At 55.1% G+C, this 14,886-nt stretch overlaps 5 protein-coding genes across 5 annotated transcripts; 3 read left to right on the top strand and 2 right to left on the bottom strand.

The window, feature by feature from the left end:
• Window positions 1-333: 333 nt before the first annotated feature.
• On the bottom strand, window positions 334-1,989 carry AKAW2_10041A (MFS-type transporter sphD; the record flags this gene model as incomplete). Its single annotated transcript, XM_041686879.1, has 1 exon — window positions 334-1,989. One exon carries the CDS (start codon window positions 1,987-1,989, stop codon window positions 334-336), a length of 1,656 nt encoding a protein of 551 aa, XP_041536761.1.
• Window positions 1,990-2,456: 467 nt separating this feature from the next.
• On the bottom strand, window positions 2,457-3,957 carry AKAW2_10042A (aminotransferase class I/II-fold pyridoxal phosphate-dependent enzyme; the record flags this gene model as incomplete). The annotated part of the gene is made up of 3 exons (XM_041686990.1): window positions 2,457-2,825; window positions 2,876-3,018; window positions 3,072-3,957. 3 exons carry the CDS (start codon window positions 3,955-3,957, stop codon window positions 2,457-2,459), a joined length of 1,398 nt encoding a protein of 465 aa, XP_041536762.1.
• Window positions 3,958-5,084: 1,127 nt separating this feature from the next.
• AKAW2_10043S (type I iterative PKS) lies at window positions 5,085-10,121 on the top strand (the record flags this gene model as incomplete). Its single annotated transcript, XM_041687101.1, has 2 exons — window positions 5,085-5,656; window positions 5,726-10,121. 2 exons carry the CDS (start codon window positions 5,085-5,087, stop codon window positions 10,119-10,121), a joined length of 4,968 nt encoding a protein of 1,655 aa, XP_041536763.1.
• Window positions 10,122-10,184: 63 nt separating this feature from the next.
• AKAW2_10044S (type I polyketide synthase) lies at window positions 10,185-12,796 on the top strand (the record flags this gene model as incomplete). The annotated part of the gene is made up of 4 exons (XM_041687212.1): window positions 10,185-10,523; window positions 10,591-10,875; window positions 10,933-11,348; window positions 11,416-12,796. 4 exons carry the CDS (start codon window positions 10,185-10,187, stop codon window positions 12,794-12,796), a joined length of 2,421 nt encoding a protein of 806 aa, XP_041536764.1.
• A 759-nt stretch (window positions 12,797-13,555) lies between these two features.
• AKAW2_10045S (uncharacterized protein) lies at window positions 13,556-14,330 on the top strand (the record flags this gene model as incomplete). Its single annotated transcript, XM_041687323.1, has 3 exons — window positions 13,556-13,660; window positions 13,727-14,221; window positions 14,268-14,330. The coding sequence occupies 3 exons, from the start codon at window positions 13,556-13,558 to the stop codon at window positions 14,328-14,330; spliced, it is 663 nt and encodes a 220-aa protein (XP_041536765.1).
• Between the last annotated feature and the right edge of the window lie 556 nt (window positions 14,331-14,886).

Here is a 14,886-nt window from a genome sequence, read left to right on the forward strand (position 1 = left end):
ACGGACTCGCGGACTTGCGGACTCGGGGTCGGGGTCGGGGTGGAGATGACCAGATGCAGGTGAGATGCCCATGCATGAGACTAATTCAAATCAGAATAAGAGCTGACTAGTAGGAGGTAGCTCCTAGTTCTGACCAATTGCCATCTATCTGGTTATCTGTTAGGCCAGTAATACATTCCTGATGTCCCAAGCTAAACCCAATCAGCAGTGCATCCACATCAATCCAACCCTACCCCGATTATTCCTGTCCGCGTCAGGGACTAGAGTAGGACGCAAACAACTCCCTCAACTAAAGAATATGTGTATTATGATGGTAATAAGAGTTTGTATAGATTACTCCTCATACCGCTGCCTGCCCAGCTCCTCCTTCTCCATACTCACCTCCTTGGTAAAACATGACGCCACTAATCCCACCCCCGCAAAGACAATCAACACAATCCAAATAACGTGGAATGAATGACTATACACGCCTGTCACCTGGTCCAAGACCTCCTTCCCCACCTGTCCCCTCAGGTCCCTCAACTGAGGAATAAACCCCACCGCGGCCTGACTATTCTCCAGCGCGGCCAGGCTATTAGGCAGCGCTCCCAGTGCCTTAATCGACTTTGCAAAAACGCTGCTAAACACTGTCGACCCGATCGCAAGACCGACTAACCCGCCCAGTAATCGGAAAAATACCAATAAGCCGGCGGCAAACCCCGTGTCGTCGACGCTGGCAACGCTGGCTTGCACCGGGAGAACGAGAACAGTAAAGAGAACGCCGATTCCCAGGGAGACCACGATGGGGAGGCCCGTACGGAAGGGCACGGATGAGGCGGGGGTAATGATGTGAAGGAGTCCAGTCCCGACCGTGAGGAACACCCAGCCTGTCCAGATGTTCACGCGGTATTTGCGGAGGTAACTGACGGAGATTGGCGAGACGCAGCTGAAGAACAGGGACATGACATTCATGGGGAGCAGAGTAACGGAGGCGTGCAGGGGAGTTTCGTAGAAGGCGGCTTGGTAGAATAGTGGGAGGTAGGTGTTGAGGGTATAGGTGACCAGGCCGTGGAGGAAGCCACCGAGAAAGGTGGTGATGGCGGTGGCGGATTTGAAGAGCCGGTAGGGCAGGACGGGCTGCGCGGGAACACGCTCGTAGACGACGAAGAGGGCCAGGACGACTAAGCCGAGGATCAGCGGGAGGAGAGTCCGCCAGGAGCCCCAGGAGTAGAGAGCCCCGGCCCAGCTGAGCGGGAGGACGAAGGCGGCGCATCCAGCAACGAACAGGGCCATGCCGAGCAGGTCCAGGAGACCAAGTTTCTGCAGGAATGTGCCCTCGACGGGGCGCAGGCGCAGGAAGAAGAAGGTAAGAATGAAGCTCGCGCCGATGAGAGGCAGGTTGATCCAGCCGATCCAGCGCCAGGTAACGTACTGAGTGAAGAGCGAGCCGATAATGGGACCGAGCAGGGCGCCGCCAGCCATGGGGATAGCCAGGAGACCGAGATACTTGGGGCGCTCTTTCATAGTGGTCATGTCAGCGGTGATAACCTCGTTTAGCACGTCAAGGCCGCTGCCCCCGAGCCCTTGAATAGTGCGGCCGACAATAACAGTGGCCATGTTCGGGGCCAGGGCGAAGACGAGCGAGCCGACGATGAAAAGAAAGTATGCGGTGTACAGCGGGATCTTGCGCCCGAGTACGTCTGAGCCGCTCAAGTAGAGGGGCTGCACGACGGACACGGCCAACATAAAGCAGGTGCTGGCCCAGAAGGACTGTAAGGTTGTGCCTCCGAGATCGCGGGCGATGATGGGAATGGCCACCGCCAGGGTTGTCGTGTCCAGCGACACGATGAACACCATGAACAGAAGGCCCAGGAAGGCCAGATGGAAAGAGAGCGGCTTCTTGGATTTTGTCTCCGGGGAAGACTGTTCCGCTGATCCTTTCTCTTCGGAGGACACATCCATGGCAGATCGTCCTTCCGACGCCGTCTTCTCGTCCACAGGATTATCCATAGTCGTTGTTCAGAAAAGCACCGTAAACGCCCCAAAGATGACAACCGCCAGTCGGACATACTGCGACTCAAATACCCGTGTCAGGAGAGTTGCCTGCAGGATCCATCGGAGTCGGCCTCGGAGTGGATCCTTTGTCAGGATCTCAGCACCGGCCAATTTATAACGAGGGGGTCGTGCCAGTGCTGCCCCCACCCCAAGCCGGGACAAGAATTCTTAGCCAGATAAGCAATTGGGCAAGGCTTGTTTTGTCCCTTTCTCTTACTCTCGGAATACAGCGAACAGGCTATAACAATGGAGTTTGGAGGTAATTTCAGGAGCGCCAGATCAAGGCTTCAATACTTTCTTTCTACGTGATAATTCTCGGACTATTTACCCCCATCTACTCGCTCCCATTCATATTAGCCTGGGCAATCAACGCATACACATGCCGCGCCGCAGCTGGCACCCTCGTTCGATCCCCGCTCCTCTCAATCTCCAGCATCTCTTGGGCCCATTCCGCAATTGCAGCAACCAGGGCCTTCACTTCCGCGTCCGTGTTTGACGCATGGAAGATGATCCGCACGCGTTCCGTCCCCTTGGGCACCACCGGATACGAGATGGGGAAGACCGAGAAACCGGCCCGTTGCAGGTGGAACGCAAGGTAGAAGTTGTGCTTGGTACGCGTCCGCAGCTGGATGATCTGGGTGAGGACTGGCTGGACATCTGCGTGGCTGGACATCTGCGTCTTCGTATGTGGGAAGACGGAGAAGCCCGGTGTCGCTGGCCTTACTCCAGATCGGGTCGGAGGTCATGGTCTCCAAGAAAAATTTCACAATCTCATGGACACGGTTCTGGGCCTGCTGCTGTGTCAGCTCCAGCTTTCGGTAGAAGAAGGGGCAGACCATACCCCTTGTGTCTCGCCACTGCGCAAGAGTTGGTACGTAGCGCGAATGGAGGCCAGCATGGGGAAGGACGGCGCCACGGAGAACATGATGCTTCTGGCGTAGTTGATCAACATCGTGCGCACAGTCTCATTGCAGAGGATCACGGCTATCGGGTTAAGTCAGTATTTCCTTCGGCAACACAATTCAACCGTGTCTTACCTCCTGTCGCAGCCAGCGCCTTCCCAAACGTATGCAGTCGGATCGCCACTTCGCTTTCCAGCCCCAGAGCGCTTACCAGCCCAGCACCGTTGGGCCCAATCACCCCGGTGCTATGCGCCTCGTCGATGACAAATTGAACATTTCCCTCCGGAAAGACCTCCTTGGCTGTTTCAATTAGCTCCTGGAGCGGGCAGATATCCCCGTCCATGCTATAGACCGACTCAACTGCCACCAGGACCGATCGCGTGCCGTTGCGAATTTGGGGCTGCGACTCCTGGACGGCCACCAGTGCATCATACAGCGATTCGGAGTCATTGTGGCGGAAGGCCTTGCGGTACAAGGCCAAGCTGTCCTTCATGCCATCGTGCACACTGGCGTGGATGAGCTCATCGTACACAATGGCATCGCCGGGGCGTGGAATGACAGAGAAAATCGCGGCGTTGCCCAGACTTCCCGTATTGACAATCAACCCAGCCTCGGCACCGTGGAATGCGGCCAGCTCACGCTCGACGTCTTCCAGGTATTTGGAGTTTCCGTCGGTCAGACGCGATCCGTGACTGCTCAGCTTGAAATCGGGATGCTTGGCGAGCTCGTCCAGGTAGCCTTTGCGGACGGAGCCCGAGGTGCTCAGCCCGAGAATATCGGTAGAGGAAAAGTCCACCATGGATGTTTGTTCCTTGGTGTGCAGCATGATGCAACCATGCTGGGCTCGACGCACGTCGAGCTCTTCTTCCAGGTTCCGGTAAAAGACGGAGGCATTCTTCATGCTGGGAGCCTTGGGCTGTTGAGCTCTCGCCCATTCAACAATAAACGAATCAGACATAGTATGAGTGCGTCGAAGGTATTGGTGCAGAAACACAATGTAGACTGGGAGAGGAAAGCACATGCACAAGGCTGCTGGGGGCTGGCTGAGTAGGCTATATCAACACCTGTGCTATCTGGGCTGCAGTTGTCGTGTCAGCCTGGAATCCCCGATAAGCAATTTCCCAAAATCAGACCGTCGCATTGCGCCATCTCTCGTATAAGATGCGCTATACAGCTAGTAGTTGTCGGTTTATCCTATCACGAGGGGTTCCAATGCAGTCAGACTGCGCTGGAGTTACAATGTAGGTGCAGGAAGCGGGGGGCAAATGGGCAGTAGCATCTGAATTACTATGTTTGGACCGGGGAGCGCTTCGGAAGACAAGGACTAGGTGTCCGGTTAAGAAGCTTGATTGATTGATCGATTAATTTCCTCACACATGCTGATGTCAGCCCTAGCAGCCGAGTAGCGGGTGGTATCAATCTAGCAGCCAGCCTGCTGCCGGTGTGGCAGGCAGATACTTGCATCCAGGGCCATGCGATACATGATATACGAAAGTCCATACAACACAAAATACTTGCATCCTCCAAACCTCATTTAACGTACCTCACAGAATGGCTCGGAATTTGATCCATGTGGGCTCGCCTGAGGTCCTGTTCGCGGGGTGCCGTCACCACCGAGAGGAGACGAGTCCCGTGCGGCTATACTGATCGGTCTTACATAGTGTTAGGAGAGGGGTAACAGTCTAGATCATATTCGACACTAAAATATCACGGCACATGCAGTACTAGTGGTGAAACATAATAAACTCCGTTTCCTGGTGCACCATGCACCACTGCGGCTGGACATGTACAAAATACTACAGGTGTTTACATTTTCATTGGTCCCTTCTTCCTTTGTACTGTAAGAACGTCTTTGGATTACAAAAAGGATTGAAAACGTACGACTGCTTTCAATCAAAATCCGCTATCAACGAAAATTGGGGGCCAATTCGATTAGGCTAAGAGTCATGCACGAGAGTAGATAGGCAAAGAGGACAAGCCTGACGTCTTTCGATCATGACATCTATCCCACAACCAGAGAAAGTCGGTAAGGGAAAAGGCAATCTGCACGGACATATAAAGTCCCGTCTCTCGCAACGCAGACTTCATAATGTCAGGGCTAGAAACTTAACATCTTAGCAGTGAGCCTTTGTATCTTTATATTTCAAAATGCCATCCAGAGAAAATGGTCTTTCTGGCTCTGCTCCTCACCCCGGGGGCCAGGTTAATGATGCTAGTACGACATTCTCCCCCATCGCGATATGTGGAATGGCCCTTCGACTCCCTGGTGGACTGGGGAGTCCGCAAGACCTCTGGGACTTCTTGATAGCCAAAGGCGATGCGCGGTCCCGGGTCCCTGAGTCACGATACAATGTATCGGCCTTCCACTCCCCATCCAAGCGACCAGGCACGGTGGTGACTGAGTACGGCTATTTTCTCGACGAGAGCATCAAGCTCGGTGCGCTGGATGCGTCCCGCTTCTCACTCAGTCGGGCTGAACTGGAGGCCGCCGATCCACAGCAGCGCCAGATGCTAGAAGTAGTAAGAGAGTGTTTCGACGACGCAGGGGAAGTCAACTTCCGTGCCCAGCCCATTGGCTGCTACATGGGGTGTTACGGGGAGGACTGGCTGGAATTGCAAAACAAAGACCCCCAGCAAAATGGCATGAACCGGGTGGATGGATATAGTGACTTCATGCTGTCGAATCGGGTCTCATATGAAATGGACCTGCGCGGGCCCAGGTATGTCGTGCCTTCTTCCCCTACTCCTTTCACTTTCCCATAGAGGATAGGGTTACTGACTTGGCACAGTATAACCATCCGCACCGCGTGCTCGTCTGCGCTAGTGGGGCTAAATGAAGCGTGTCTGGCCCTCCAACGAGGTGACTGCGACGCCGCTGTCGTTGGGGGTTCGAGCTTGATCTTTGCGCCAGCCGCGACGGCGTTCATGACCGAGAAGGGAGTTCTGTCGCCCGACGGGTCCTGCAAGACCTTCTCGGCGGATGCAAACGGCTACGCGAGAGGCGAGGCCATCACCGCCGTATTCGTCAAGCCTCTGGCCGCAGCCCTTCGCGACGGGAATCCCATCCGGGCGGTGATCCGGTCTGTCATGTCCAACAGCGACGGGAAAACACCGGGCATCGCCCACCCCAGCACCGACAGCCAGGAGGCTCTGATCCGGAAAGCATACCGGGCTGCTGGAATTACGAACATGGCCGAGACAGCCTTCGTCGAGTGCCATGGCACGGGCACCCCAACAGGCGACCCGGTCGAAACGCTGGCCGTTGCGCGGGTCTTTGGGGATGCAGGCGTGTATATTGGATCAGTCAAGCCAAACCTAGGCCATTCCGAGGGCGCGTCCGGGCTGACATCCCTGATCAAGGGTGTCCTCGCTCTGGAGAATCGCATCATTCCCCCCAATATCAAATTCACTGCCCCCAACCCGAAGATCCCATTCGAGGCCTGCAAATTGACGGTGCCCCTTGATCCAACGCCGTGGCCGGAATCGCGATGGGAGCGAATCAGCATCAACTCGTTTGGCGTGGGAGGATCCAACGCGCATCTCATCCTCGACTCTGCTCGCAGCTTTCAGATCCCCAGCCCGACGCCGGATGATTTCCTTGCCGGCCCCCAGCTGCTGCTTCTCTCCGCCAGCGTGGCTGGATCGCTGCAGCGGATGACCGAGACCTTCGAGAACTGGGTCCCGCAACACCAGGACCAGCTGTGCAATCTGGCCTACACCCTAGCTACCCGCCGAGAGCATCTCCCGCATCGATCCTTTCTGATTGCCGGTCCGGACCGAATCGTCACCCCGTCGCCCGGCCGGAAGGTGCCCACCTCCGCGCCCAGCCTCGCCATGGTCTTCACCGGTCAAGGCGCACAATGGGCACGCATGGGACGGGACCTCCTCCTGCGCTCCGACTTCTCGTTCCAGAACACCATCCAGGCGCTGGACAAATACCTGAAAGCAGCCCCGAACGGTCCCAAGTGGCGATTGGAGGAAGAGCTCCTCAAGCCGGCCCTGACGTCCAGAGTCCAGACTGCCGAGCTCTCGCAGCCCCTTTGCACAGCCGTTCAAATCGGCTTGGTGGATCTCTTCGCCGCAGTCGGAGTCACCCCGGCGGCAGTGGTCGGCCACAGTAGCGGAGAGATTGGAGCTGCCTATGCCGCGGGAGCCTTGACGGCGCGGGAGGCCATCATCGCAGCCTGGCAGCGAGGCCTGGCCGCTGCAGGGCAAACCCGCCCTGGTGCCATGGCGGCCATCGGGCTCGGGTGGGAGGAGGTCCAGAGCTTTCTCTCACCTCCCGCTGTTGTGGTCGCTTGTGAAAATTCCCCCAAGAGCGTCACTCTCTCCGGAGACGCCCAGGAGGTGCAAGCCGCGGTTGCACGGATCAAAAAGGAGCATCCCACAGTCACGGCTCGGCTTCTCAAAGTTGATAAGGCCTATCATTTCTACCACATGCGCGAGGTCGGAACCAACTACTCAACCACCATCGGCCGCGACCTGGTAGGAAGGAGACCCGGAAAGCCGTTCTTCTCCAGCGTCACTGGCAAGCAGGAACAGGATCTGCCCCTGGACGCGGCCTACTGGCAACGCAACCTGGAATCCCCCGTGCTTTTCCGGGCCGCGGTCTCCGAGCTCTTGGATCATGTCGACAATGTCGCCTTTCTGGAGATCGGACCACATGCCGCGCTCGCAGGGCCCGTGAGACAGATCCTGACTGCTCGGGCATCTTCAAACTCGGTTCCGTACATCGCGGCGATGAGCCGCGGTGAAGATTGCGTGGAGTCGTTCCTGACAGCGCTCGGAAAGCTCTTCCAGCTGAACTTTCCGATCAGCCTGAATGCCCTCTATCCCTCGGGATCTTGCTTGCCCGGACTGCCTCGGTACCCCTGGGACCATGGAGTGGACTACTGGCGCGAGTCCCGCATCTCCCGTGATTGGAGATTCCGCCAGTTTGCCAGCCATCCGCTTCTCGGCGATCGTCAGTTGCTCGGCACTGATCTGGAGCCGAGCTGGAGAAACATGATGCGGGTTGAGGACTCTGGCTGGCTGCGAGATCACAAAGTTGAGGTGGATATCATTCTGCCGTGTGCGGGCTATCTGTCAATGGTCGGAGAGGCGATCCGACAGATCAGCGGATCACAGGGGAGCTACACCTTGCGAGGCGTGGTGATCAGTTCGGCCCTAGTGCTGCGCGAGGGAACACCCACCGAGGTGGTGACGACCTTCCATCCCCATCGGTTGACTGATTCGCTAGATAGCCAATGGTGGGAATTCACCATCGCCTCGTACAACGGCCAGACGTGGACCAAGCACTGCACTGGCCAGGCCTCGGGTACGGCGGCGGAGGAAGAGCAGACGCGGACGGCCGCTCTCAGGGATGCCCTGCCGCGGAAGTTACAATCCAAGAAGTACTACGACCTCATGGACCGCGCAGGCTTGAACTTCGGACCGATGTTCAAGCGCCTGATCAATATTGAAACGGGCACGGGGGAGAGATTAGCGAGAGCAAAGGTGACCACGAACCAAGCGGGAGACGAAACGTACTATCACCTCCATCCCACTATCATCGACGCCTGCATTCAGGCGGCTCCTCTTGCTGGCCTCCTGGGCACTGTAGACGCCAAGGCATACCGGCGAGTGCCCACCAAGATCGACCGTGTGATAGTCCGGCAAACCCCCACCAGGGTAGATGACCTGGAGGTGTCGGCCTCAGCCACGTGTGTCAAAGGCACCGGGGAAGTTATTGGGCAGGTCCAGCAATGCATCGCTGATGGTACCATTGTCATGCACATGGAAGGCTTGAAGCTTTCGCCTCTCGAAGAGGCCGGCGAGGCAGGAAAGACCGACGGCCTTGAAACCACCGCCCGCCTGACATGGGGACCGCATATCGACTTCTTGGACGCCACCACGCTGATCAAGCCGTCCTTTCCTAGGCATCTGTACACGCCGGCTTTGGACGAGCTGGCTCGGTTAGGTATGATCTACGGCAGTCGGCGCATCAAAGATGCTAGCACGCCGGTGGCGCATATGCCCCTGTATCGCGACTGGATGAACCGCCAGGTGGAAGCAATGCGGCTTGAAGAAAAATGGTCCACCTTCCTTGCCCTTGAGGATGAGGCCCTTGTGGAGAGGATCGAACGACTGGTGCAACACCTGTCCGAGACTCCCGTCGTCGACTGCGCTATCGGGCTCCAGAAAGTAGCCACCAACATCGCGGCGCTCTTCACCGGCGAAACAGAGGCCCTCGATATCCTTCTCGCGGATGACACCTTGTATAAGCTCTATGTTGTCACCGACGCGTGTGACCGGTCCCAATTCATCCAACACCTAGCCCATACTAAACCCAACCTGCGAATCCTGGAGATCGGAGCCGGCACCGGCGCGACGACGGCGAGCATCCTGAAGCTGCTACGCCTGCCCAGCTCTACTGGCTCCAGCTCCACACCCTCCCTTTTCTCCAAGTACACGTACACGGATATCTCCTCGGGCTTCTTTGTGACGGCCAAGGAGCGGTTCAGTGGGGAGAGCAACATTGAGTATCGCACCCTGGACATCAGCAAAGACCCGTCCGAGCAGGGGTTCGACGGGGAGAAGTACGATCTGATCCTCGCGACCAACGTTCTGCATGCAACGAACTACCTCGGTGAAACCCTCCGAAATGTTCACAAGCTCCTCGACCCGAACGGGCGACTGCTCCTTCACGAGCTGAACTCCCCCTCAAAGTGGCCCAACTTCATCTTCGGCACACTGGCGGGCTGGTGGTACGGTGGGCCGGATGGAAGACCGGACGAGCCTTGCGTATCCCCGGCTCGTTGGGAGTTGGAGCTGAAAGGCGCCGGTTTCGCCGGCTTGGATGCGGTGGTGCTTGACGGCGAGCAGCCGCATCAGCTGAACGCCATCATGGTGGCCAAGCCACAGGTCGATGATGGTACAGACCAGAAGAGAACTGTCAGTCTGCTCTGTGACCCCAGTGATGACAGTTATGCGGACTCCTTGTCGCGCCGGCTTAACAACCGAGGCTACGAGGTGCAGACATTCCGGCTCGGGGACGAACTGCCCCAGTCCCAGGACATCATCTCCCTCCTCGACTGCACTCGCCCATTCTTCGAAGACATCGATGCGACTCGTTTCGCAGCCTTCCAGCACCTTCTAAATACCGTTGGGGAGTCGGGTCTGCTGTGGATCACGCACCTCTCTTAAGTCCAATGCCCCGACCCCCGGTTTGCCCAGGTCATCGGCGCCGCACGCTCCATTCGCTCAGAGATGCTGGTGGACTTTGCGACGTGTGAAGTAGATGACATTCGTTCATCGCTGGACAGGATTATCGACGTCTATGCCAAATTCCATACCCGAGCGAAGGACGAATCGTTGAATCCGGACTATGAGTATACCATTGTGGGTGGGACCGTCTCTGTGGGACGGATCTTCCCCTTCTCGCTCAAGGATGACCTCGCTGTTATGACCGAGCCAGACGACTGGGTCGCTCTTGACATGGAGAAGCCCAGCCGCCTAAGCTCCCTGCACTGGAAGGCTTCGAAAGGAAGGCCCCTGGCTGGGGACGAAGTCGAGGTGGAGATCTACGCAGCCGGCCTGAACTTCAAGGTAAGAACGTGACCCTCTCCACCATGCATGCCTGATGGGTTACTTACTTACTAACCTCCTCCGTCAGGATGTCTTGGGCGCATTGGCTGTGGTTCCGTTTCCCGACAATGGCCTGGGCGTCGAAGCCAGCGGAATCGTTCGCCATGTGGGCCCCGACGTCAAGCGGCTGTGTCCCGGAGACCGGGTCATGCTGCGCGAAGATGGCACTTTCGCGACCCATGCCATTGCCTCCGAGAAGCTCTGTGCGAAGATTCCCTCGGACCTCTCCTTCGAAGACGCAGCAACCATGCCGGTCGTGTTTGCTACCGCCATCTACTCGATGTTCGATCTGGGCGGATTGCAGGAAGGACAGGTAAGCCCGCCCCATCCGTGTTAGGCCAGGGGGCCGCAATGCTGACTTCCAGCCAAGTCGATCCTGATCCACAGTGCATGTGGTGGCGTTGGAATCGCCGCCATCCAGCTGGCCCGCATGGCAGGTGCCACCATTTATGCCACGGTAGGGAGTGAGGAGAAGGTACAATACCTGATAGAAACATATGGGTTGCCGAGAAATCGCATCTTCAACTCCCATGACTCAAGCTTTGTGGAAGGTGTGATGCGCGAAACCCAAGGCCAGGGAGTCGATCTGGCTCTGAACTCCCTCTCCGGGGAGCTGTTGCACGCGACCTGGCTTTGCCTTGCTGAGTTCGGGAAGATGGTGGACATCGGCAAGCGTGACATGCTTGGGGCTGCTCGGCTCGACATGGGCCGCTTCCTGGGCAGCCGCACGTATTCCTGCTTTTACTTGGACCTGCTGCGAGACAAGCGGCCATCCGAGTGCAAACGGTACGTTAAGACCCCGACATAGCAATGAACCAGGGGACGCTGACTAGACCGGCTTTCATGAAAACAGACTTCTCGAACTGATCATGACGTACTTCCGAGCCGGTCATATCACACCAATCAGGCCCATTACGACATTCGATGCCTCAGCTATAGAGGATGCGTTCCGATACATGCAACAAGGAACCCATCTCGGCAAATTGGTCATCCTCTTGCGAAACGCGGATGGCAGCCCCACGATCGACCCGACATTAGTGAAAGCTTCCACGAGCCTCGACTTGGACAGCACCGCATCCTACCTCATGATCGGTGGCCTCGGTGGTCTCGGACGCGCTGTTTCGCGGCGTCTCGTGGAGCACAAGGCCCGCCGTCTAGTTTTCCTTTCCCGGAGCGCGGGCCAGGGTCCGAACGATAACGACTTCGTCCGGGAGCTTGAGAGCATGGGATGCGACGTTCGCCTCGTCCAGGGCAGTGTCACCAACGAAGCTGATGTCAAACGAGCCATGCAGCAAGCACCCAACCTGAAAGGCGTACTCCAACTGTCCATGGTCCTCCGAGACCAAGCGTTCCCCCATATGACGCTGGCCGAATGGAACACCGCGGTTGCCCCCAAGATCCAAGGAACACGGCACCTCCACAATGCCACCCAGGCCGCCGGGATCACCCTCGACTTCTTCGTGCTCTTCTCGTCCACGTCCGGTGTGCTGGGTCTGCCCGGCCAGGCCAACTACGCCGGGGCAAATACTTTCCTGGACGCCTTCGTCCAGTACCGGACCAAACTGGGGCTGGCCGCCTCCGCGGTCGATATCGGCGCGGTCCAGGACATCGGCTACGTGGCGGAGGACGACGCCCTGCTCCAGCGCCTGAAGCAGACGGGTGCGCACCATCTTACCGAGTCCGAGCTTCTCGAGGCCGTACTGGCCACGATGTCTTTCTCCGTGAACCCCAACGCGATCAATAATGTCGACAACGGCCTAGGATTCGTAGACAAGAATAATTTCATCCTTGGTCTCCGCACATCCGTGCCCCTCAGCAGTCCCGAGAGTCGCGTGTTCTGGCGAAAGGATCGCCGTATGGCGCTATACCATAATTCCGTCGCGAAGACCAACGTACACGATGTCAGTTCCGACGGTGATACTCTGCAGGCCTTCCTCGCCCGGACAAAATCTGACCCGTATATATTGAAGTCCGGGGAAAGCGCTAGTCTGCTAGCAAGAGAGATCGGGAATAAGCTGTTCAACTTCTTGCTCAAGACGGGTGAGGACTTGAATACTTCGCTGCCGCTGTCGCAGCTGGGCATGGACTCATTGGTAGGTGTGGAGATGCGCAGCTGGTGGAGACAAGCGTTCGGCTTTGACATTACCGTATTGGAGATGATGGGGATGGGGAATTTGGAGGGATTGGGGAAACATGCGGCGGAGGGGCTCGCAAAGTTGCTGGGTATCGAGTAAGCCCTTCTACATTGACCACACCAAAAGTATTTGGGGAATAGATTTTACTATTTCTGCCTTGATCCTGATTCTGTGCAGCCATCAGCTGTACTGCTGTATATCCTAGTCCTCTTGCCAATGGTGCGGCGGAAGGTAACTGAAATGCGTACTTAAAGCTGTTCCGTGACGCAATTTGGATGAATACTAGACATATAATCCAGATCTGAAATAAAATTACATTATAAAGATACAGTTCTGAAGCTGAGCTTCTATGAGGCGTCAGCCTAGATTTATCTATATATAATCAAGAGGATTTATCAGAGTGATAAATCTTTCCTACATATTGATTCTTCCTAAAGGATCAATACGATATTTTATTTCCTATTTCATCATCTGTGTTATTTGAGAACTTTTAAGGAAGTCTGTGACTTTTCTGCTCAATTCTATTGCGTTTATCTATATATATATTTATTGGAATAATGTGAGACTCGGGAATATAAGGTTAATTCTAGTGCACTAGTATGGGGCAGTATAACAGAGATATTATTTCTCCCACTAACTATTGCTTATGCTACCTATTGCCAGTGACTAAATACATAGGTAACTACAACGTGTTGGACTCTATATGAGGAGTTGTGCGTATTCCATTCTCAAGTACTTAATAATAATACCCCCGTAGTTATAAAGGGTTGCCAAGCCTTACATAATGAAAGCCGCCGCAGGGGAGGTTATAAAGACACTGGCTCCACCAACACCAACACCGTTGTCTTCCCTTTTATCATGCTCAATTTAAACGACCTTGGTTCTATCAGGTGTGTGAAGGAATCAGGAACTTCCAGCGTCTTTCAAGTATCTTTACAAGCACGACTATGTCTCATGAAGGTGGTAAGTGCATCTACTCCAGAACCACGCTATCTATATCATTTGTCAAATTGTCCTTGACAGCCTTAGTATCATGCCATTGATAAGCAACCATGGCATCCCAGTTATAGGGAAATTGACCCTTATATCTGCGAGAGCGCTGCATATGGTCGTCTGAAGGAGCAAGGATTATGCCAGCAAGGGATTGTTCCAGACTTTTATGGGGTAATCGATCAAACAAATCCAATGCAATGGCAACCTCACTTGAACAAATTTCTGAAGGATAAACATCGCCCAAACTCTATCCTACTGGAGTTGATCCCAAATCTGAAGCAAATAGGCCTTGAATCATATACGGAAAACCTTGCTGCAGCACTTCTGAGCATCATTCAGCAAATCCATGAGGCTGGAATTTGCCACTGTGATCCATACCCTCGCCATATGGTGGTTCAGCCAGAAACAGACAGAGTCCTCTGGATAGATTTTGATCGCGCCCAAATTTTCAACGACCAGTCTATCACCGATAGATATCATAGCTGGAAGGAAGATGATCCATTGATGACCGCTGAGCTTTTAGACTTTCTTGTATGAGACCTGGCTTCTTTACAGTATCTAGCTGACTGGGTCTTAGGCAAAGGATATGAAGCTCGGGAAGCTTGTGCATGCTTGGGGTTACTATTATCATTACTCATGAATTTAATGAATCGCCTTGCAGAAACAGCAACTAAAATCACACTTTGTGAAATATGCACAGTGCCAGAATCACAATAATGGGATTAGAGACAGAGCTACTATATAAATGTTCAATGACAATGCACTGAGAACATGCAAACAGCTCCTGTGTATGGTTCCGTTGGATGGTATTGGCAACTTGCAGGTCACTGTAAGATACACAATTTTCAGGCATTTCTCGTCTCGTTTCGCCGGCAGTACTTGCTGCCACCAGATCCACGTGGCCGTTGATTTGGCCGCTCGAATTAGAAATGCCAAAACCAACAGCAGCTTACCAGCCCTGGCGAACAAAAGCCATTGTCGGTTTAGTATATAGCTTGATTCTATCTGTCTCGCATTTAGGCGAAAAAAAGACTGCTATACTTCCACAGGCGGAGTTCCACCATGAAATTGACATTTTCCCAACCACTACCCATATCTGGTGAAATCCCGTCCACCAGTGCCTTGTCTGGCATGAGCGTATCTTTGCTTCATCCAATCGTAGTCTTGTAACGCAAAGCTTGGGGGGTTCAGCGGGG

The sequence above is a fragment of the Aspergillus luchuensis genome, chromosome 1 (assembly GCF_016861625.1).
Source record: "Aspergillus luchuensis IFO 4308 DNA, chromosome 1, nearly complete sequence".
In the NCBI taxonomy this organism is placed as follows: domain Eukaryota; kingdom Fungi; phylum Ascomycota; class Eurotiomycetes; order Eurotiales; family Aspergillaceae; genus Aspergillus; species Aspergillus luchuensis.